Raw genomic sequence first — 23921 nt, forward strand, 5'->3', positions numbered from 1 at the left:
GGCATGTTTACTGTTAAGATAATAAAAATAAGCAATGTCATAGCTCCCCCCTCCTTTTACAATGGTTTTTGCACACGCTCATTAGATGCTTCAATAGAAAATATGGGGGGGGCGGAGTCTGTTCACTGTGGCTAATGTACATGTGTTGTTTCCTGAAACAGCAGGAAGTTAGTCTAAAAAAAAAAAGCCCCATTGGCGAGTGTGAAAATTGCAGCGTTTCTATTTACTTTTAATACATATTGTGATACTTTGTCATTTATACAAAACGGTAAAAATACCATCCAATGAAAAATATTTGAAATGCCATTTTCATTTTCATTCCACACTACTCTCAAAATATTAAGCTCCCAAAAATATATATAGGACAGGATATAGCAAAATCTGAGCTCCAAAAACCCAAACTATGATTCATCATGTGCCCTATCAGTAGTTTGGCATACTCAGAAGAAATAACTTGACGAGTTATCCCGTTAATAAGAAACTTGGAGCTGAAACAACAACTTATTTGGAAAAAAATAGAAAAGAAAAATGTATTTTATGGGGTCAATGGTCCTAGATAAATTATCAGAAGGATGCAATTTCCAAATCTTTCAGAGGATGTTTCATATGTTTTGGCAAATTAAGGCTTCTGCAAACCTATACTAGTGCCTGGAAAAAAAAAAGACTACAGCTTCTTTAGTCATGTGTCTGAGTCGTAACACGTTACATTTTATAAATATTCCGTATCGGGGGTAATAAATCTGGAGTGATGTTACTCTGAGCACCTGCTGTGTTACTGAATAACATGGATTAAAACTGAATTTGCAAAAAAAATGTGAACATTGGAATTTTTATTTTACATTCAGATTTTTTTTTCCAAATAAATGCAAGACATATCGAACCAAATTTAATGCATAAAGTACAATGTGTCACAAAAAAAAGACCCAAACAAACTCAAAATCAGTGGCTTCGTAAGAAGTATTTCACAGTTATTAAAGAGGTATTCGCATCTCCCAAGATCCTATCCCAATATATAGTAGGTGTAATAATATTAGCAATTACCTTCAGTTAGAAATGTAGTATAGTTCCTCTAATTTATTATGTCTTTTACCCCATGTTCAGGGCATTGCAGTATCTTCGATATCCATGGTTACGACCAGTCATATGGTTGTTAGTGGTAGTAACCATGGATACCTAAGCTACTGCAATGCCCTGCACATGGGAAAAGTGACATAGTGAATCAGAAGAACTATACTACGTTTCTAATTAGAGATATTTGCTAATATTATTAGTATTACACCTACTACATATTAGGATAGGATTTTGGAGATGGGAATACCCCTTTATCACATTATAGCCATTTATGGACTATTTCTAAAAATGACAAATCGGGTATTAAATCTGGAGTGATGCTACTCTTATCACCTGCTGTGTTACTGAAAAACCTGGATTAAAATTTAATAACTAGCAAAAACTAAATTTATGAAAATAAGAACTTTTTCTACATTAAATGCAAAACGTATCGACCAAATTTTAATAATAACATAAAATACAATGTGTCACGAAAAAAATTCAAAATCAGTGGGATCGTAAGAAACGTTTCACGATTATTAACCATACAGTTAGTTTGAAAAAAAAATGAGGCTTGGCCAAAAATGGCTGTGGATGGAAGGGTTAAAGATGCACGGAAGTGGTTAGTTCTCAGTTTTCCCAGTCCATCATGTCCTCGATGCTCCTCAGAAGTGAGAGCAGGTCGTTTGTGGTGGGTAAGGAGGTTGAGATTTCCAACTTGATGTCGCTGTTGTGTAGAGAAGAGGCTCCGGTGCTGTAGCTCATCTCGTGCAGAAGTCGCATTGCCACAGGGGTCACCTACCATAAAGAAAAGAAGGACTACTAATAAAATATGGGATATTCACACCGTGCAGTACTCGGCTATATTCCCATAATGTTTTCTTAGACCCCAACTGGAATAAATAGGAAACACTTAGGGGGATACCAGAAAGTTTTTTTTTTTCTATGCTTCCTGCACGGATAATATCTATCATATCCAGAGGAAAATATGCAAAATAACTCTCCTAAAGAATACTACTTCAAATAATCCAAACCAGAAACTTCATCAAAAGAAGAAAAAGATCAATCTGTTTTAAGTTCCATTTAGGGGACTTGTCACTTGCTACAAAAATTTGAGCTAAATACCTTATTAAAAAAATCCCTGAGCTCCACTGATTCTGCCGCTGTTTTCCGTTTTGCTCTGTGTCGCTCCATTGCTGAGATATTCACGATGTTGCTTTTGGAGCGAAGTATGTGAAATCTCTGATTGCAGTGCAACTGGGCTTGTCTTCAGAGTCTTCTCGGGGTCGTGCGCTTTTACACCTCACTCCCAAATGCTGCCAATCATATCTCAGTGTCTGAGACTGCTAGATCAGATGCTGAGCTGTGATTGGCAGCATCTGGGTGGGAGGGGTGAAAGCGCAAGACCCCAGAGAAGACTCTGAAGAAATGCCCAGTTGCACTATAAGCAGAGATTTCAAATACTGCGCTCCAAAAGCAACAAATGTGAATATCTCTGCAATGCAACGACGCAGCGCAAAACGGAAAAGAGCGTCAGAATCGGGGGAACTTGTGGAATTTTACAAGTAATTTAAGTCGACTTTCTTGATCAAGATGCTTTCTTGGATATGATGGATTAGAATAGACTAGAATGGATTATATCAAGCATGATAGTTTTTTTTATTCTTGTAACTAATCTATCAATCTAATATAATATAACTCGGGAAAGTATACACATTATTTTCCCTCCAGCAGAAAGAAATCTATCTCATGCCAGTCAAACTCATCACCACACAGGAAGAGAGACCGATTTCCTTCTGGAGGAGAGCTGCTTTGCATACTTTTTCCCTTGGAGCATTGTTCCATACTCCCGCTCGGTTCCTCCTAAACTATATGCAGGAAAAAAAAAAGTAAAAAATCTAACCTACTCCAGAATTGTTTTTCCTGAGAGCAGAATTTCTATACAATGTTAGATTTTCCATTCACCTGCACCATGATGAGCTTCTTCTGCCATAGTTTGTCATCCGGCCATTGTTCCCCGAGACAAATCCAGATAGAATACTGTGGAGACTCTGTTCTCCGTCGTTCCACAAAATCAATCAATTCTGACCCAAGAAACGAAGAGAAATAATGTAACATACATAATGATTTTGATTTATTTTTTGATCATTTACTTTGTTTCTTGTTGTATGATAAAAACAAACTTCTATTTTTTTTAAAGCACTCTCCCTTTGCAGCTTTTTTTTCCACACCTGCCTATAATTTTTGCACAATGTTCTATATTTCTTGTTTAAACAAATTTTTTTTTCTAGTTTTACTGTTCCTTTAATTCAGGATAAAAGTTGAACAATCAGAATTGATTACCGGTAATAAACTGATGAATGCTGTACAGGACGGAGTACTCTCTTTTGTCGATCTGATTCATTGTTTTTGTTTCTGGTGTATTTGTTAAACTCCAATAACTTCTACAAAGGCCAAACCTCTTGGCACATATCACTCCTTCTCGGACTTCCACAAGGGTCCCTTCTTTCAGCTTTGCCAGGAGGAGTCCGACAGCCTTGGTCAATAACTGATCAGTCACTACTGACGCTGGCTGGGGCAGATAGACTCGGTCAACATAGCCATCGTGACCCGGCTGTTGGTCAGCGGTGATGTAGAATCCATGTGGGTTTGTCACCACTGATTTTTGGACCAGCTTTCCCCGGTAAAAAATGTTGACTTCAAAATCTGTTTCTGTAGTACAAGAACAACGAAAAAAAATATTTCATAACATTGTGATTAATGTGGGAAAATAATTATTATACATGTTGCAGCAGGTTTTTGAATCCTTATTCTTGCCCGTTTTTCCTGCTCCCAATATATCAGTTTCCAGAATTGACTCTCCGCTTGCCGCTTTACATATCCCAGCCCTCCACGGGTACTATTGTCCCGAGATGATCTATTTTCTTAAACTTACTTGTGGGTGGTCTGATTGGAGAATGAACTGGACGTCTTGTCATTGAGTGACCAACCTGACTATTTTTCTTCAATGTCCTCTAATTCTTCCACCGTTACAATGAGATACTTACGAAAAGAATTGTAGCTGAAATTTTTAAGTATCTTCTGTTGGAAAGTCTCCTGGTCTTCATCTGGCTGGGGCCAAACTTGTCCTGCAAAAAATAATATATATATATATATATATATATAAAATGAGAAAAAAATTTGAATTAATTATTGTTGTCTGAGCCTGCCGATATTACAGGGATCTGATGACTACTGTTTTTTTTTTCACCTTGAGTGCATGTGTATGGGTTTACGAGATGTAACTGTTGACTGAATGAACCTTCATCTGACAGATATCTATCATGTATGGACACCCGAAGGCTATGGGCACATATCAAACTGGAGGTTTGGGTTGGGAGACCCGCAGCCTGTATATGAACAGTGACGTATGTCCGCCTATTGGTGGTTGTTTTGTTTAGCCAGATGTCTCATTCCAAATTTTTGTGGAGTACAAAATCCATCCAATTTTTCTCTTACACAGTTGATGATTAATGTGCAACATTTTAAGGCTTACTGAAAGGATTTTGCGATTTATTACTCCAACGAGCCCCCCAAAATTAGCCTCTTTGAATTTGTGGCAAGTAAATCACACATTGAGAGCCCGTTTGGATGGATCTGCTGGAGAACCTGCCAGAGAAGAACCTACCAACGTGGACTCCAGGATCTGTATATGATGAAAAATCACAGTAGATGGCATGAGCACCTTCTGGAAAAACAGGATTGGCAGAAGCAGCGGCTGCACTCTCTAATGGGAATGTATCATTGTATGGCACTTGTTCCGCAAACAGTGACTTATTGGGATCCATCTTTTCCGGGATGAACTTAAAATCTTCATAAGGAAGGTACAACTCTGCAGAGAAAATAAAGAGAAAGGACCTGTCATTTATATCGATCCCAATTCCTACCAGTAACAGGATTCAATTCTTCAACATTTTCAAGATCTCCGATTGTTGTAAATGAATGGAATATTCTTATTAGAAAACAGAGGTTCAGAAATCGTCCCCTGCCAATGAGCAATGGTTACAATACAGTGCATGCGACTATTAAAAAAAAAAAGCTACTTTTATAATATAAAACAGAGTCCATTGAAAACATATTCTTAATAGGAAAAAAAAGTGATAAACCAGTACCTTCCTCGTCTTGGTAAAGATCCAGATGCTCCAGTTCTTCAAAAAGAGTTTTCTGCAAAGGAGAGATAAATATCTTTGTCCCGTGTTGGCCAGTAGATAGAAAAATATTACGATTTGAGAGCCCTCAGTGGTTGTTACCTTTTAATGGCTAACTGAAAAGAGGGTAACAAACACGGCCCCTGAGGAAGCGATAATAATGCGAAACGCGCGTCGGGGAACGTGGCAGTGGTCTTGGCAGGATCTACACAATACATTTCTTCAGCAGCGCACTACTTCCCTGCCTCCCGGATTCCTGCTTGCCGGTAATGGTGTGCTCCTGATGGTTCGGATCGGGGCTGTGCTGCCGACCTAGACTGTTTGCTTTCCAATGCTGCGAGCAGAGACAGTTTTATCTCCGTAGCATCGGAGGCTACAGAGATAAAGCAATCCAGTGATCCGTAGTCTCCTCTACCCCTAGACAGAAGTCCTCTCCATCGGTCTCAGATGACTGAATCAAAGTTAATAACATTACTCGTAGGTGGTCCGCTGTCTCTACATGCCCTCCACTTCCCACCGCCACCTTCTTACATGGCCTCCCCTTAATAATTCTTCCGCAACATGGCGCAATACTTAGAGCTGGAATACCGCCCTTGCTTTACTAATTTCTAATGGAAGTCTGGAATCCACCATCTGTCTCCTGTTGTGAATTCTGTGGCTGAATTCACTCCTGTGGTCACAAGTGGTACTGCAGCTTCTGAGCTTCCTCCCTCAGGTGTTCTGGTGAGCTCGTTAACTGCTTCATTACTTAACTCCGCCTGATGCTGCTATCCTTGCTCCTTGTCAATGTTTCAGTGTTGGATCTGAGCTTCTCCTGATTGTTCCTGTGACCTGCTGCTCTGTATAGCTAAGTGCCTTTTGCTTTTTTGTTGCTTTTTTTCTGTCCAGCTTGTCTTTTGTTTTGCTGGAAGCTCTGAGACGCAAAGGGTGTACCGCCGTGCCGTTAGTTCGGCACGGTGGTTTTTTTTTTTGCCCCCTTTGCGTGGTTTTGCTTTAGGGTTTTTTGTAGACTGCAAAGTTCGCTTTACTGTCCTCGCTCTGTCCTAGAATATCGGGCCCCACTTTGCTGAATCTATTTCATCCCTACGTTTTGTCTTTTCATCTTACTCACAGTCATTATATGTGGGGGGCTGCCTTTTCCTTTGGGGAATTTCTCTGGGGCAAGTCAGGCCTATTTTTCTATCTTCAGGCTAGCTAGTTTCTTAGGCTGTGCCGAGTTGCCTAGGTAGTTGTTAGGCGCAATCCACAGCCGCTTTTAGTTGTGTTTAGGATAGGATCAGGTGTGCAGTCTACAGAGTTTCCACGTCTCAGAGCTCGTTCTTGTATTTTTGGGTATTTGTCAGATCACTGTGTGCGCTCTGATCGCTAAGCACACTGTGTTTCTGGATTGCCTTCATAACACCTGTCATTAGCAAACATAACAGTCTCCTCAGAGGCGTACATATGCCCTCCATGCTTTACACAGCATCTGCATTGAGGTCAATGAGGAGGAATGCTCCAAAACGTTTTATCCTATAAACTCACCGTTGCATCTTGGTTAATAGAAGAGGCCGGAGGTAACGTCGGGTTTGCAGAAGCGGTGCTATATTGGCCTCCACAAGATTGGTCTACGAACAAGAATATGATGTAGGATAAAAAATAAATATATTAACAATATTTCATGATATGACCACTAGGGGGCATCAGACAAATGATATTAATTTTTGGGGGGGTTGCACAAAGGCCTGGGACAACTTAATGGACTGATGTAGTATCAGGTCACATAAAAGAAGAGGCCCCATAGCAAAGGTCCAACTGGGCCGTCCAATATAGTGGCGGCTTTTTGCCACCAAGAATAAAAGGGTCTAGTTTTTGTTTCCCCGTCCCCAACTTTTCGACCATGATTGACAACTGCAGGGACAACCTAAGAAGTTAGTCCTAAACATGAGTGTCAGTCCTTGGCGGTCTAAGAGTCAGGGGTACATTTTCACAGTTTGTGAAATTGAACTACTGGTAGATATGTCTTTGGACCCCCTAACACGGTTCCTCAGGGGCGGGAACTACTTTATAGCAAACGTTATGGGGGTGACCAGGACTGGGTGTCCTCCTCTTCCCTCTGAGCCCCTCCAGGATATACTGCCTCCTCTTTAGTTACAATTACTAAGTGACACTGAAGGATGACTTACTGGGGAACTCATAGATTTTGTACGGATTGGTATGATCTGAGCCGTGGTTTTGAATCATGCGAATTCCTTCCTTCCGAATCAAAGCAGAGCGAAAATTCCTTTTCCATCGTGCTGGATCAGGAACGTCCTTCGAGGGATCGAAGCAGCCGCTGACAATGGCCCATTCCTGGAGAGACAATAAGACTTGGGTCACAGTACGGTATTAACCACTATATGATGCAAAGATTTGGCACTCGATGGTTGAAATATGGGATAGGACACCGTACGGTCATATTATTTGGCACAATATTGTGGTATTATTTAGGCCCAATATAAGTATTTTATGGTGCTGTTATTTGGCATAGTATAATATGGGCAGAGTATGATATTATTTGTTCCATTGTTTGGGATCTTACTATGGGACTAGGCTCTGTATTGTCATATTATTTAGCACTGTATGGTGGTATTATTTTGGGACTTAGCATCATATGGTGCTGTTATTTGTCAAAGTGTAAAATGGACACAATAAGATGCTGTTCTATAGATTCAGATCATACTATGGGACTAGGTTCTGTATTGCCATATTATTTGGCACTGTATGGTGGTAATATTTAGGCCCAGCTTGCGACAAAGTAATATAAGGTACTGGTATCTATCAAGGTGTAAAATGGACACAGTATGACACTGGGCTATTGTTTCCAACCATTCTACGGGGCTAGGCACTGTATGGAGGTCTTATTTGGCACTGTATGGTGGTATTATTTAGGCCCAGTTTACGACGAAGTAATATAAGGTACTGTTATTTATGAAAGTGTAAAATGGACACAGTATGACACTGGGCTATTGTTTCCAACCATTCTAAGGGGCTAGGCACTGTATGGAGGTCTTATTTGGCACTGTATGGTGGTATTATTAGGCACTGCATGGTGGTATTATTAGGCACTGCATGGTGGTATTATTTAGGTCAAGCTTACCATTTTAGTATTACATGGTACTGTTATTTACCAAGGTGTAAAATGGAAACAGTATGATACTGTTCTATTGTTTAAGATCATACTATGGGTCTAGCTTCTGAATTACCATATTATTTGGCACAGTATAGTAATATTATTTGGGCCCAGTTTAGGACTTCGTATTACACGGTACTGTTATTTACCAAGGTGTAAAATGGACACAGTATGAAACTGTCCTATTGTTTTGAGATGATACTATGGGACTAGGTTCTATATTGCGATATTATTTGGCACAGTATAGTAGTATTATTTAGGTCCAGTTTAGGACTAAGTACTGTTATTTGTCAAAGTATAAAATGAACACAGTAATATATTGGTCTATTGTTTCCAACCATACTAGGACTAGGCACTGTATGGTGATTTTATTTGGAACTGTATGGTGGTATTATTTGGACCCTATTTAGGATTAAGTTCCATATGGTACTGTTATTTGGGGGCACTGTCTACTATAGGCACAGTGTGGGACTACACCATTTCTTTCTATAGGAGTATACAATGAGACTGGGCACTGTATGTTACTGTTATTTGTCACTATATAGTGGTATTATTTAGGCCTATTCACTACATGGTACTGTTATTTGGTAAAGTATGAAATAGGCACAGTATAGGACTATTATTTGGTCAGTATGTTCTCCCCGTGTTTGCGTGGGTTTCCTCCGGGTTCTCCAGTTTCCTCCCACACGCCAAAGACATACTGATAGGGAATCGTTATTGTGAGCCCCAATGGGGACAGTGATGATAATTTCTAAAAAGCGCTGCGGAATATGTTGGCGCTATAGAATAATAAGTACTATGGTGGTATTAAATATCAAGTTCTCTCAACAGTAGAAAACACCATAAAAAAATATGTAAAATACAGCAATAAGAGTACACCGTTTAGGCAACGCGTTTCTGACCTGTGCTGTATTACGTTGCTGAAACGGTGCGCTTTTATAGATTAATTTTGCATATATTTTTTATGTTTTTTGTAGCCTGGTTGAGACTAAAGAACACAAAGATCAGAAATGAATATAAATGTTTAATATGATGAAGGAGTTAGTTTTACAGAAGAAAATAAGTGTTGGCTATAACTTTTTGCTGTATAAATGTTTTGTATGGTTTGAAGTTCATTTTGCCTTGAAACCCCCCCTCCCCACAAAAAAAATAAAAAATAAAAAAAAAATGTATTGTCAATCAAGTTAAGTTTCTATGTACAAAATTATGACAACACATGTCTGTAAAAAGAAATGTAATCTATAAACTATCAATAATTGGTAAAAAATATTTTACCTTAAAAATTTTAAAATCATTATCCAAATCCAGGTCCTGCCTTAGTCCATGCTTCCAAGGCACCTGGAATTGGGTATGCTCCCTGTTTAACCATTTCAGGCCTGGGTATGTGTTGCTGTCGATCTGACTGATGATCCAAGGGATAATTCGAGGCTTCTGGGAACTCATTTTCAGAGGTTATGGGAAGTGGAGTAAGACACTGAAATGGAAGGAACGACACGTAAAGCAGACAAGAAAATACATTTTAACAGGAAATATAGGAAACTAGAAAAAAAATAAAGGGATATGATCAAAAATTGATTAGAAAAATATAATATAAGCTCAAACAATAAAGGGGACTAAAGAAATACAAATAACATATGTCTATAAAAATAGAGACAGACAGGTGTACTTTACATTGTCCTACCCTATTAAGGCCGGTTTCACACGTCAGTGGCTCCGGTACGTGAGGTGACAGTTTCCTCACGTACCGGAGACACTGACTCACGTAGACACATTGAAATCAATGTGTCTCTTCACATGTCAGCGTGTTTTCACGGACCGTGTGTCCGTGTGCAAAACACGGAGACATGTCAGTGTTCGTGGGAGCGCACGGATTACACGGACCCATTAAAGTCTATGGGTCCATGTAAAACACGTACCGCACACAGACGCTGTCCGTGTGCAGTCCGTGTGCCGTGCAGGAGACAGCGCTACAGTAAGCGCTGTCCCCCCAGCGTGGTGCTGAAGCCGCCATTCATATCTTCTTTCCAGCAGCGTTCGCTTGAGAGAAGATATGAAAAATCCTTTTTTTTTTTTAATTTTCCGTGTTAAAAATAAAGATCCCTGTCCCCACCCCCCTCGCACCCCCTGTGCGCCCTGCCGCTGTTACTAAAATACTCACCCGGCTCCCTCGCAGCGTCCTCTCAGCGCCAGCTTCTCCTGTATGAGCGGTCACGTGGTGCCGCCGATTACAGTCATGAATATGCGGCTCCACCTCCCATAGGGGTGGAGCCGCATATTCATGACTGTAATGGGCGGCACCACATGACCGCTCATACAGGAGAAGGTGCGGCGCGGAGAGGACGCTTCGAGGGAGCCGGGTGAGTATTTTAGTAACAGCGGCCGGGCGCACAGGGGGTTGGAGGGGGGTGGGGACAGGGATCTTTATTTTAAACACGAAAAAAAAAAAAAAAAAGGATTTTTCATATCTTCTCTCTAGCGAACGCTGCTGGAAAGAAGATATGAATGGCAGCTTCAGCACCAGATGCAGGGGACAGCGCTTACTTGTAGCGCTGTCTCCTGCACGATCCGTGTGGTACCCAGTTGGCACACGGGCGGCACACGGCTGCCGCTCGTGTGCCACACTGATGTTCACGGTAAGCACACAGACACGGATAATTCCGGTACCGATTTTTCCAGTACCGGAATTATCTGGACATGTGAGACTGGCCTAAGTAAAATTGTGCTTTTCCTCACCTTTCCTTTTCCTTTACATCCCTTTAATTAATTATTGCTACATTTTAAAATTGTTGTCACCTACTTGAACAATGTCTTCTTATACCCCATGCTGGGCCCCCATAAAATAATAAAAGCTATACTCACCTGCCGTGATAGTGACGTTGCCGCAGTGTCGGCACTCGCGGTCCCGGGGCTCCCGTTTTGGTGTTGTGACACGTGACGCCGGCACCCAATCAGCGCTGGTGTCACTGTCCCCGCCTCTTGTCGAATTGAGCAGGAAGAGGAAGTCTGAGATCAGCCGCAGTCCGGACTTCCTCTTCATGTTCGATTTGTCCGAAGTGACGTCAGCGCTGATTGGACGTCGGGCATCACGTGTCACAACAACCGCATGAGAGCCCCAGGACCACGAGTGTCGACACCCCTGGAATGGCGCTGGCAAAGGACATGAATAAAGGCTTTATTATTTTATGGGGCCCAAACATTTTGATATATATATATTAGAATATCATCAAAAAGTTAATTTATTTCAGTTCTTCAATGCAAAAAGTGAAACTCCTATATTATATAGAGTCATTACAGAGTGATCTATTTCAAGTGTTTATTTCTGTTAATGTTGATGATTATGACTTATAGCCAATGACAGCCCAAAAGTCATTATCTTAGTAAATTAGAATACTTTATAACACCAACTTGAAAAAATTATTTTAAATTCCGAAATGTCGGCCTACTAAAATGTATGTTCAGTAAATGCACTGAATACTTGGTCAGGGCTCCTTTGCATCAATTACTGCATCAATGTGGCGTGGCATGGAGGCGATCAGCCTGTGGCGCTGCTGAGGGGTTATGGAAGCCCAGGTTGCTTTGATAGCAGCCATCAGCTCGTCTGCATTGTCGGGTCTGGTGTCTCTCATCTTCCTCTTGATAATATCCAATAGATTCTCTATGGAGTTAAGGTCAGGCGAGTTTGCTGCCAATCAAGCACAGTGATACTGTTGTTTGTAAACCAGGTATTGGTACTTTTGGCAGTGTGGACAGGGGCCAAGTCCTGGAGAATGAAATTTCCATCCCCAAAAAGCTTGTTGGCAGAGGGAAGCATGAAGTGCTCTAACATTTCCTGGTAGACGGCTGCGCTGACTTTGGTGCTGATAAAACACAGTGGACCTACACCAGCAGATGACATGGCTCCCCAAACCATCACTGATCGTGGAGACCTCACACTAGACCTCCAGCAGCTTGGATTGTGGCCTCTCCACTCTTCCTCCGGACTCTGGGACCTTGATTTCCAAGGTCTAGTATGAAGGTCCATATCCCTAAAACTGGACAGCAGATTTAGAAAAAATGGAATACTCAGGGGAGCAGCGGGGAAAAAACAAAAGCAAAAATTGCCCACTTTTCACCCGATGACAGGTCCCCTTTAAACAAGCACTGCACCTTCTAGAAAACTGTACCCAGAGAAAAATCACACTTTTATGTTAATAAGATTTATAAGATTATCTCAGCACAGGAGCATTATTTTTAAACACATCCAATTGTGGAAATTATTAGTTTTCCAAGATTTATTGATTAAAATGAACTTTATTCATGGGACAACCCCTTTAAAATCCGTTGGCTCATTTTTAATAGATCATACTTTTTTCCTGTATGCAAATTACAGCAGGCGCTTGGTGAAACTTGGGCATGGCCGAGCAGTTCATGGTACCTTCACATGTACAGGCTACGTTTGCCCGCATCTTTCTTTACTGAAATCCTTGTAAGCGTATCGGTGCAAAAACGTACTTCAGAACGACTCCATGATGAAGGCTTTTCTGCACCTGTGCTGCACGGGCACAAGATTTCTTGTAGTTTACGACTTGCTCTGACAGAATTTTAACGCAAATATTATGGCGGTATTTTGGATCTCGTATCATCCAAAAACACCACGACCGCAACTCACCTGTCTAACGCATCAACCTTACTTAAAGGGGTTGTGTCACCTTTCCCTTTTTTATTCAGTTATGTAGGCTACAGATGTTTTACACCTATTAAAATGTACTTATTTTTATCATCTAGGCAACCCTCTTGCTTTACTAGTGTTCCCTCTACCTGCTTCGCATGGTCGAGCTTGCGCAATAAATCCCGTTGGTCATGCTTGTTTTTTTTTTTAAACCCATTTTAGGGTTATTAAAAGGCAATTCCCAATTTAGGCCCATCACCGATTTGCCAAATTAGAAAGTAGCAACAAAATACGTCTCTCCGGTGGACTCTGTCTTTTTGGAACATATACAGCCATTTTATTTCTATAGGCACCACCGTGCAATACTCAGTTTCTCCTTTGATGGCGCTATGGGAGCATTAAACACTTTTACCCATCAACTACAATCAGTTACTGGGACTCCCAGGCTGAGACAAAATGGAGAACATGGAGTCATTATAAGGCTGCCGTCACACTAACAGTATTTGGTCAGTATTTTACCTCAGTATTTGTAAGCCAAAACCAGGAGTGGAACAATCAGAGGAAAAGTATAATAGAAACATATGCACCACTTCTGTATTTATCACCCGCTCCTGGTTTTGGCTTACAAATACTGATGTAAAATACTGACCAAATACTGCTAGTGTGACGGCAGCCTAACATGGAGGTATGACTGAGCTTGTTCTGCTGAAGACGGCGGCCATTTTGTTTGAACCCAGCACTCGCTCAGTTGTTTTACTGAGGGTCCCGGCTGCAACTGTAGTGCGGTTCCTCACAGATACATAGATTAACACACCGATACTATACGTATGTGTGCACATACATTGGGCCAGTCATGTAACAATTCAGTAAAAAGACTGTCTTCATTGCCATGTTGCGCATGGCAACCAATGAAAGGGATCCTTTCATTTTTTAAAAGCACTCTGAGAAATGAAAGCTGAACTCTGATTGGTTGCCCTGGGCAACAAAGTTTGTTTTTGTTTTTGGTAGTTTTCCAAAGCCTCTCTATATATGTAGGCCTAAGTGAGGGGACCGGGATTGGGATAAGTCATGATAAGTGGCGCAATGGGGGTGAGGTTTAGGGTACACTTGGGGTTAATACACAGGTAAATGGCGGCCAGATTTTTCATCTCGAGAAGGGCGATTTGTGTAGTGTTTTAGTTAATAAAATGGCTGCTGTCTTCAATTTATTCCAACAACTATGTGTTTTATTAATCCTTTAATTACCAGGGAATATATTTTGTTGTTGTATTTTTTTTTCTTTCTTTTTTTTATACCTTTTTCTATACCTTTTTTTTTTTTTTTTTTAATTTCTGTCAGTATAGCTGTAGGAGGGTTTTTTATTTATTTATTTTTTTGCAAGATGTGTTTCAGTTTTGAATGACACCATTCAACCATTCATTTTACCACATCATTTACTAGAAAATAGTAAAAAAAAAAAACCCAAGTGGGGTGAACTGGTGAAAAAAACGCAATTTCAACATCGTTTTTCGCGTTTTGTCTTTACGGCATTCATTGTGCAATAAAAGTGATCTGGTAACGTGATCCTCCAGGTCAGAACGATCACGGCGATACCAAACCTGACCAATTTTTCTATTTTCCTAATGGTCAAAAAAATTCAGAAATGCAAAGAAAAAAAAAGTTAGTATGCCTTGCCATTTTCTGATTTTTTTTTTTTTTGTACATTTTTCTGTCTATGGGGGGATGGGTTAAGGGCTTGTTTTATGTGCCCCGAGATGATGAAACGTGGTGGTGGTAGTGGGTGCTAGACTATTTTCAGGTGCACAACATTTTAATTGTTTTATTACATTTTTTGGAGAGGAAGTGAGGCAAATAAAAAACATCAATTTTTGCATTTTATTTTTCCTTTTCACCTTTCCAATAATGTTATGAGTTAATACATACCAAACATTTTTATTTATTTTTTTGTAAATGTTTTCATTTCTTTATTTTTGAAGGGAGTGATTTAAACACACACATATGTTACTGGCACAGATTTTATGATCTTTTGCCTACAACGTAAAAAGAAAAAGGCTTGGAGGACTTGACCTCCTCTATTCTGGATGCTTATAAAAAACTAGAGGGTGGCCCGATTCTAACGCATCGGGTATTCTAGAATATGCATGTCCATGTAGTATATTGCCCAGCAACGTAGTATATTGCCCAGTGACGTAGTATATTGCCCAGCCACGTAGTATATTGCCCAGCCACGTAGTATATTGCCCAGTCATGTAGTATATTGCCCAGCCACGTAGTATATTGCCCAGCCACGTAGTATATTGCCCAGCCACGTAGTATATTGCCCAGCGACGTAGTATATTGCCCAGCCACGTAGTATATTGCCCAGTCACGTAGTATATTGCCCAGACACGTAGTATATTGTCCAGCCATGTAGTATATTGCCCAGTCACGTAGTATATTGCCCAGTCACGTAGTATATTGCCCAGACACGTAGTATATTGCCCAGTCACGTAGTATATTGCCCAGTCACGTAGTATATTGCCCAGCGACGTAGTATATTGCCCAGCCACATAGTATATTGCCCAGTCACGTAGTATATTGCCCAGTCACATAGTATATTGCCCAGCTACATAGTATATTGCCCAGTCACGTACTATATTGCCCAGTCACGTAGTATATTGTCCAGTCACATAGTATATTGCCCAGCTACGTAGTATATTGCCCAGTCACGTAGTATATTGCCCAGTTACGTAGTATATTGCCCAGCTACGTAGTATATTGCCCAGTCACGTAGTATATTGCCCAGCCACGTAGTATATTGCTCAGCTACGTAGTATATTGCCCAGCCACGTAGTATATTGCCCAGTCACGTAGTATATTGCGCAGCCACGTAGTATATTGCCCAGTTATGTAGTATATTGCCCAGTCACATAGTATATTGCCCAGTTACGTAGTATATTGCCCAGTCACGTAGTATATTGCCCAGTTACGTAGTATATTGCCCAGCTACGTAGTATATTGCCCAGTCACGTAGTATATTGCCCAGTCACGTAGTATATTGCTCAGCGACGTAGTATATTGCCCAGCCACGTAGTATATTGCCCAGTCACGTAGTATATTGCCCAGTTATGTAGTATATTGCCCAGTCACATAGTATATTGCCCAGTTACGTAGTATATTGTCCAGCTACGTAGTATATTGCCCAGTCACGTAGTATATTGCCCAGTCACGTAATATATTGCCCAGCCACGTAGTATATTGCCCAGCTACGTAGTATATTGCCCAGTCACATAGTATATTGCCCAGTCACGTAGTATATTGCCCAGCCACGTAGTATATTGCCCAGTCACGTAGTATATTGCCCAGTCACGTAGTATATTGCCCAGCCACGTAGTATATTGCCCAGCTACGTAGTATATTGCCCAGTCACGTAGTATATTGCCCAGTCACGTAGTATATTGCCCAGCCACGTAGTATATTGCCCAGCCACGTAGTATATTGCCCAACCACGTAGTATATTGCCCAGTCACGTAGTATATTGCCCAGTCACATTAACCCTGTGTGAGCGGTGAGTGGAGGGGATTATGGAGCGGGCGCCGGGCAGTGAGTGCAGGGGAGTAGGGGAGGGACTAATAAGACTGAGCCCGTCGCTGATTGGTCGCGGCAGCCATGACAGGCAGCTGCCGAGACCAATCAGCGAATGAATAACCGTGACAGAAGGACAGACAGACAGACGGAAGTGACCCTTAGACAATTATATATATAGATGAGCGAGTGTGTTCAGATAAGGTGTTATCTCAGCATGCTCGAGTGCTAATGGAGCATTTTGGAGTGATCGAACACTATGCTCGGGTTCTCGCTGCTGCATTCTGCGCGCGGCTGTTCAACAGCCGCAACACATGCAGGGGTCTCCTTGCAAACAGGTCCCTGCATGTGTTGAGGCTGTCTAACAGTCGCGAGACATACAGCCGCGGCGAGTCAAGCATATTATTCGAGTACGCCGAAAACACTCGATTAGGACACAAGCATGCTCAGATAACACCTTATCCGAGCATGTTCGCTCATCACTACTCTTGATTCTTCTTTTTCCATTTTCCTACTATTTCTTCCTTACTTCCTTTTTTTCCTACTATTTCTTCCTTACTTCCTTTTTTTCCTACTATTTCTTCCTTACTTCCTTTTTTTTTACTATTTCTTCCTTACTTCCATTTTTTCCTACTATTTCTTTCTTACTCCCATTTTTTCCTACTATTTCTTCCTTACTTCCTTTTTTTCCTATTTCTTTCTTACTCCCTTTTTTTACCTACTATTTCGTCCTTCTTTTTATGTTCAATTTGTTTTTATTAATCCTTTTTTCTTTTTTTTTTTATAAAAATTTGGACGATCTAGATTGGAGGATGCTTATATTCTGATTAATCTTCATTAATGCAGCCGCAGTTATATTATTATGTTGTTTGAAGATTTTTAACTGTAGCTGATTGATATTCTGGATGCTATAACAATGCAATTTTTATTTTTTCCTGTCTGATTCTCTAAAAAAAAGAGATACCAAATTTGTTAGACAGCAATCTTACCCCCTCCACCTTAAGGGTATGTGCACACGCTGCGGATTTTGCTGCGGATTGGCCGCTGCGGATTCGCAGGTGTTTTCCATGAGTTTACAGTACCATGTAAACCTATGGAAAACAAAATCCGCAGTGCACATGCTGCGGGAAAAACCACACGGAAACGTAGCGTTGTTTATTCCGCAGCATGTCAATGTTTTGGCGGATTCCGCAGCGGTTTACACCTGCTCCATAGTAGGAATCCGCAGGTGTAAAACCGCAGGTGAAATCCGCACAAAAACCGCAAAAGAAATGCGGTAATTCCGCAGGTAATCCACACTGCATATGAATGGTCCGTATGATGTCCGATATTTTTCTCACACCCATTGACTTGAAACCAATTTATCACCTATTCTCAATACAGTTGATAATTTGTTGATCAGTGGTGGTCCAACCCCTGGGACTTGCACCGATCTACAGAATGGCGCACTTTTATCTCTATTATACCACAGCAGTGCGCATGCTCCACCGCCGCTCCACCCACTCTCTATGGGGCTGCGCTGCTCTCTGCTTTTTCCGGCTGCCCTGTAGAGATTGAACGGAGAGGGGACGGACTAAACTGCATATTGGGATTATGGGATGATGGGATGATGGGCTGCAATACTAGACTCCACCACTAGATGGCAGCACATTTTACAAATGCAGCCCAGGAAATGACTTCTTGTAATATAGCAAGAAGGGAATTCAATGGAAATACTTAAATGAATCAGAACATCCACAGGGCTGGATTAAAGTTTAATAATAGAACCAGGGAAAAAAGATTGTAAATATATGGGATTATGTGTAGAATATCGGGTTACACACGCCTGGTGATATATCTCATCAACATCTCATAGGAATATGGGTATATCTATTGTTCTGTATGGGGATTATGGGTGAAATATCACAAATACACATGCCCAGGAACATACTTCATCTACTTCTGATAGGAATATGGGTATAACTATTGTTCTGTATGGGGATTATAGGTAAAATATCACAAATACACATGCCCAGGAACATACTTCATCTACTTCTGATAGGAATATGGGTATAACTATTGTTCTGTATGGGGATTATGGGTGAAATATTACAAATACACATGCCCAGGAACATACTTCATCTACTTCTGATAGGAATATGGGTATATCTATTGTTCTGTATGGGGATTATGGGTGAAATATCACAAATACACATGCCCAGGAACATACTTCATCTACTTCTGATAGGAATATGGGTATATCTATTGTTCTGTATGGGGATTATGGGTGAAATATCACAAATACACATGCCCAGGAACATACTTCATCTACTTCTGATAGGAATATGGGTATATCTATTGATCTGTATGGGGATTATGGGTGAAATATCACAAATACACATGCCCAGGAACATACTTCATCTACTTCTGATAGGAATATGGGTATATCTATTGATCTGTATGGGGATTATGGGTGAAATATCACAAATACACATGCCCAGGAACATACTTCATCTACTTCTGATGGGAATATGGGTATAATTATTGATCTGTATGGGGATTATGGGTGAAATATCACAAATACACATGCCCAGGAACATACTTCATCTACTTCTGATAGGAATATGAGTATAATTATTGTTCTGTATGGGGATTATGGGTGAAATATCACAAATACACATGCTCAGGAACATACTTCATCTACTTCTGATAGGAATATGGGTATAATTATTGTTCTGTATGGGGATTATGGGTGAAATATCACAAATACACATGCTCAGGAACATACTTCATCTACTTCTGATAGGAATATGGGTATAATTATTGTTCTGTATGGGGATTATGGGTGAAATATCACAAATACACATGCTCAGGAACATACTTCATCTACTTCTGATAGGAATATGGGTATATCTATTGATCTGTATGGGGATTATGGGTGAAATATCACAAATACACATGCCCAGGAACATACTTCATCTACTTCTGATAGGAATATGAGTATAATTATTGATCTGTATGGGGATTATGGGTTAAATATCACAAATACACATGCCCAGGAACATATTTCATCTACTTCTGATAGGAATATGGGTATAATGGTTCTTTGTGGGTATTATAGGTGATATATCATGAATACACATGCCCAGTGTCATATTCAATCAATTCCTGGTAAGAACACGTATGCGTACAATTATTGTTTTATATGTTGATTATTGCTAAAACATGATGAAACATTTCATTAACTTCCGGTAAGAATATGGGTATATTTATCTATATATATAACTAGATTGCGGCCCGATTCTAACGCATCGGGTATTCTAGAATATGCATGTCCCCGTAGTATATGGACAATGATGATTCCAGAATTCGCGGCAGACTGTGCCCGTCGCTGATTGGTCGAGGCAACCTTTATGACATCGTCGCCATCGCAACCATGACATCTACGTCGATACTGTGCCCGTCGCTGAATCAGAAACGCGGGATGTCTACGTCCTTTATGACATCATCGTCATTTCCAGGACAGATAGACAGTCAGACGGAAAAACCCTTAGACAATTATATATATAGATTGTCTAAGGGTTTTTCCGTCTGTCTGTCTTTCTGTCTGTCTGTCTGACTTTCTGTCTGTCTGTCTGTCTGTCCTGGAAATCCCGCATCTCTGATTAGTCGAGGCCGCCAGGCCTCGACCAATCAGCAACGGGCACAGCGACGATGATGTCATAAAGGACGCAGAAATCCCACGTTTCTGATTCAGCGACGGGCACAGTATCGACGTAGATGTCATAATGGTTGCCATGGCGACGATGATGTCATAAAGGTTGCCTCGACCAATCAGCGACGGGCACAGTCTGCCACGAAGTCTGGAATCATCATTGTCCATATACTACGGGGACATGCATATTCTACAATACCCGATGCGTTAGAATCGGGCCACAATCTAGTTATTCTATATGGGGTTATGGTCAGAATGCTATGGATATACAGATCCTGTAACCTATTTGCATCTGACAGGATTACATGTCCATTGACTTCTCCCACCCCTGGGAGATGTGAGCCCTGGCATCATAGGTCTGTGACCCAGTGTTCCCACCTCCTTATTAGGCCGGCCATGTCATAGAGATGAGCAGTCTTGCACCATACTTCTTCCTTATATACCTATATTATTCTCAATACATTGTTCTTTATAGGATGTTGGATGTTTTGCAGGATTTTATTGGTTACTTAGGTTTGTTGACATCAATAACTTTTAATGGAGATATATAGAATTTTTTTAAAATAACTTTTAATAAAATAATAGGTTTTATACCCATATTCCTATCAGAAGTAGATGAAGTATGTTCCTGAGCATGTGTATTTGTGATATTTCACCCATAATCCCCATACAGAACAATAATTATACCCATATTCCTATCAGAAGTAGATGAAATATGTTCCGGAGCATGTGTATTTGTGATATTTCACCCATAATCCCCATACAGAACAATAGTTATACCCATATTCCTATCAGAAGTAGATGAAGTATGTTCCTGAGCATGTGTATTTGTGATATTTCACCCATAATCCCCATACAGATCAATAGTTATACCCATATTCCTATCAGAAGTAGATGAAGTATGTTCCTGGGCATGTGTATTTGTGATATTTCACCCATAATCCCCACACAGAACAATAGATATACCCATATTCCTATCAGAAGTAGATGAAGTATGTTCCTGGGCATGTGTATTTGTGATATTTCACCCATAATCCCCATACAGATCAATAGTTATACCCATATTCCTATCAGAAGTAGATGAAGTATGTTCCTGAGCATGTGTATTTGTGATATTTCACCCATAATCCCCATACAGATCAATAGTTATACCCATATTCCTATGAGAAGTAGATGAAGTATGTTCCTGAGCATGTGTATTTGTGATATTTCACCCATAATCCCCATACAGATCAATAGTTATACCCATATTCCTATCAGAAGTAGATGAAGTATGTTCCTGGGCATGTGTATTTGTGATATTTCACCCATAATCCCCATACAGAACAATAATTATACCCATATTCCTATCAGAAGTAGATGAAGTATGTTCCTGAGCATGTGTATTTGTGATATTTCACCCATAATCCCCATACAGAACAATAGATATACCCATATTCCTATCAGAAGTAGATGAAGTATGTTCCTGGGCATGTGTATTTGTGATATTTCACCCATAATCCCCATACAGAACAATAGTTATACCCATATTCCTATCAGAAGTAGATGAAGTATGTTCCTGGGCATGTGTATTTGTAATATTTCACCCATAATCCCCATACAGATCAATAATTATACCCATATTCCCTTCTTGCTATATTACAAGAAGTCATTTCCTGGGCTGCATTTGTAAAATGTGCTGTCATCTAGTGGTGGAGTCTAGTATTGCAGCCCATCATCCCATCATCCCATCATCCCAATATGCAGTTTAGTCCGTCCCACGGAGAGGCAGACTGGGATACAAAATTCCTTGTTCTACCAATCGTTACGGATCAGTGCGTCATAACCTATCCAGTGGATATGTGTTATATTTTTCAGAAGACCACCCCTTTAAATACATTGAGGAATATTAGGCAGACAAAGCACGTATAGGCAGCTATATTGATTAGGTAGAAACATGACCGATATAACACAACCAGCTGCAACATCCAGACCCCTGTTAACGGGATTCTACTGAACAGGACTTAGATAACCACAGCACCCTATGGTAAGTCCTGTCCAGTAGAACCACAACATGATCTGTAACTTTTGAGCAAAATACACACCCAATATATGTGGAACTGTACTAAAGCTTTCACTTCTGTTTTTGCTTTTTTTTTCCTTTTTTTTTTTAGAGCTATCAACATATTCTAATGATTTGGACCTTAATTTTACAAGTTCGAAACAGAACCTTTTGCACAGACAAATATCGGAGCAAATACTGTTTTTTGTAAATGTTTGAAAAACTAATGAACTAGTTTGTATGACAAAAGAAAAAAGGGATACAGAAAATGATGCCTATGATGGCTACTAATCCATGCCCTCCCCCCCTGCTAAAGAAGCTGGACAATACTGACCCCAATATATTGCAGATGGCAAGATCTTCAAGGCGTATCCTCTAGCACAGTCTGTAGGTTTCAGATTCTCTGAGAAGTGTATTCTCTTTATACCTTAAGCCAAAGCCAAGTTTCACTTTCCAGATCTCATCCTCATTACCGCTCCACCCTCTTCTTCTTCTAGTCCAGCAGGTTCTTTGCACCTGTAGATGGCGCTATAGACATTCGATTTTTTTTTACCGTGTTCATTGTACAGCAAGAAAAAAATTTAGGGCTTTGTAAACGAAAAATTGTAAAAGTTGGTGTAAAAGAAAAATTGTAATAGTCGGTTTATGTCGCCATTTTTTGAGACATGAGATATGGAAAAAAAAAAAAGATGATCCCCTATTAAATCCAGCCCCGGAAATGTGCAATTAATGATCCGGTGGAAATACGTGGCAACTTGAATCAACTTGTTTGCAGCCACACCGCTCTCCCCGCCAGATGCTACATGATACCCTAGAAAGCCTCATTCAGACATCCTTTTATTTATCATATGTGAAGGAAAAAAACGGACCTCTTTAAATCCACTTGCTGGATCCCATTTTTATCCATTTTTGTCATATAAAAAAAAAATTCTAAACTTTTCTTACACGTTAATCAGTAAAAACCGAAGAGCACTCGGACGCATCACAGACAGTATCTATGAGCTATGGGTGTATTTTTTTACAGTCCCATTCACTCGAGTGGTTGATTTTTGATCTGCAATTTGGATCAAAAGTGGGGAAAATGAACATATCTCCGGTATCTTTTGCGTGCAATCGGACCACAAGAAAATGGACTTGTGAGCAGCCTCATAGGCGATAACGGGTACATCATCTATCCTTGAAGATTGATGTCTGAATGGGGCCTAATTACAATTTAGGTTCAGTACTGCTCTTTATATTCACCAAAAATATTTTCCTACATAATTTAAAGGGGTTGTCCACTACTCAGGCAACCTTTTTTCAATCACTATATTTCCCCCATGTTATAATTGTCCATACTTGCCTCCACTGCCGGCTCCGTTCCAGTGATGTCAGTGCTGCACTCACGTCATTATGATGTCCTGTGAACCCTGCAGACAATCAGTAGCCGCCTCACACTCATTTCTTTCGGACAGAGCTTGGTAGTTATACTACAGTGGCATGGAGCCTGGTGATAACACTACTGTACAGTGACATGGAGCTTGGTGGTTACACTACTATATAGTGGCATGGAGCTTGGTGGTTACACTACTGTACAGTGGCATGGA

At 40.4% G+C, this 23921-nt stretch overlaps 1 protein-coding gene across 1 annotated transcript; it reads right to left on the minus strand.

The window, feature by feature from the left end:
* Positions 1–815: 815 nt before the first annotated feature.
* Positions 816–22830, minus strand: LOC138651005 (interferon regulatory factor 3-like). The gene is made up of 10 exons (XM_069740918.1): positions 22670–22830; positions 9664–9862; positions 7403–7568; positions 6762–6844; positions 5202–5253; positions 4718–4921; positions 4098–4178; positions 3394–3762; positions 3016–3134; positions 816–1848 (listed from the first exon to the last, which is right to left on the minus strand). Exons 2-10 carry the CDS (start codon positions 9829–9831, stop codon positions 1681–1683), a joined length of 1410 nt encoding a protein of 469 aa, XP_069597019.1. The 5' UTR covers positions 9832–9862; positions 22670–22830; the 3' UTR covers positions 816–1680.
* Between the last annotated feature and the right edge of the window lie 1091 nt (positions 22831–23921).

The sequence above is a fragment of the Ranitomeya imitator genome, chromosome 10, assembly GCF_032444005.1.
Source record: "Ranitomeya imitator isolate aRanImi1 chromosome 10, aRanImi1.pri, whole genome shotgun sequence".
Classification (NCBI taxonomy): Eukaryota; Metazoa; Chordata; class Amphibia; order Anura; family Dendrobatidae; genus Ranitomeya; species Ranitomeya imitator.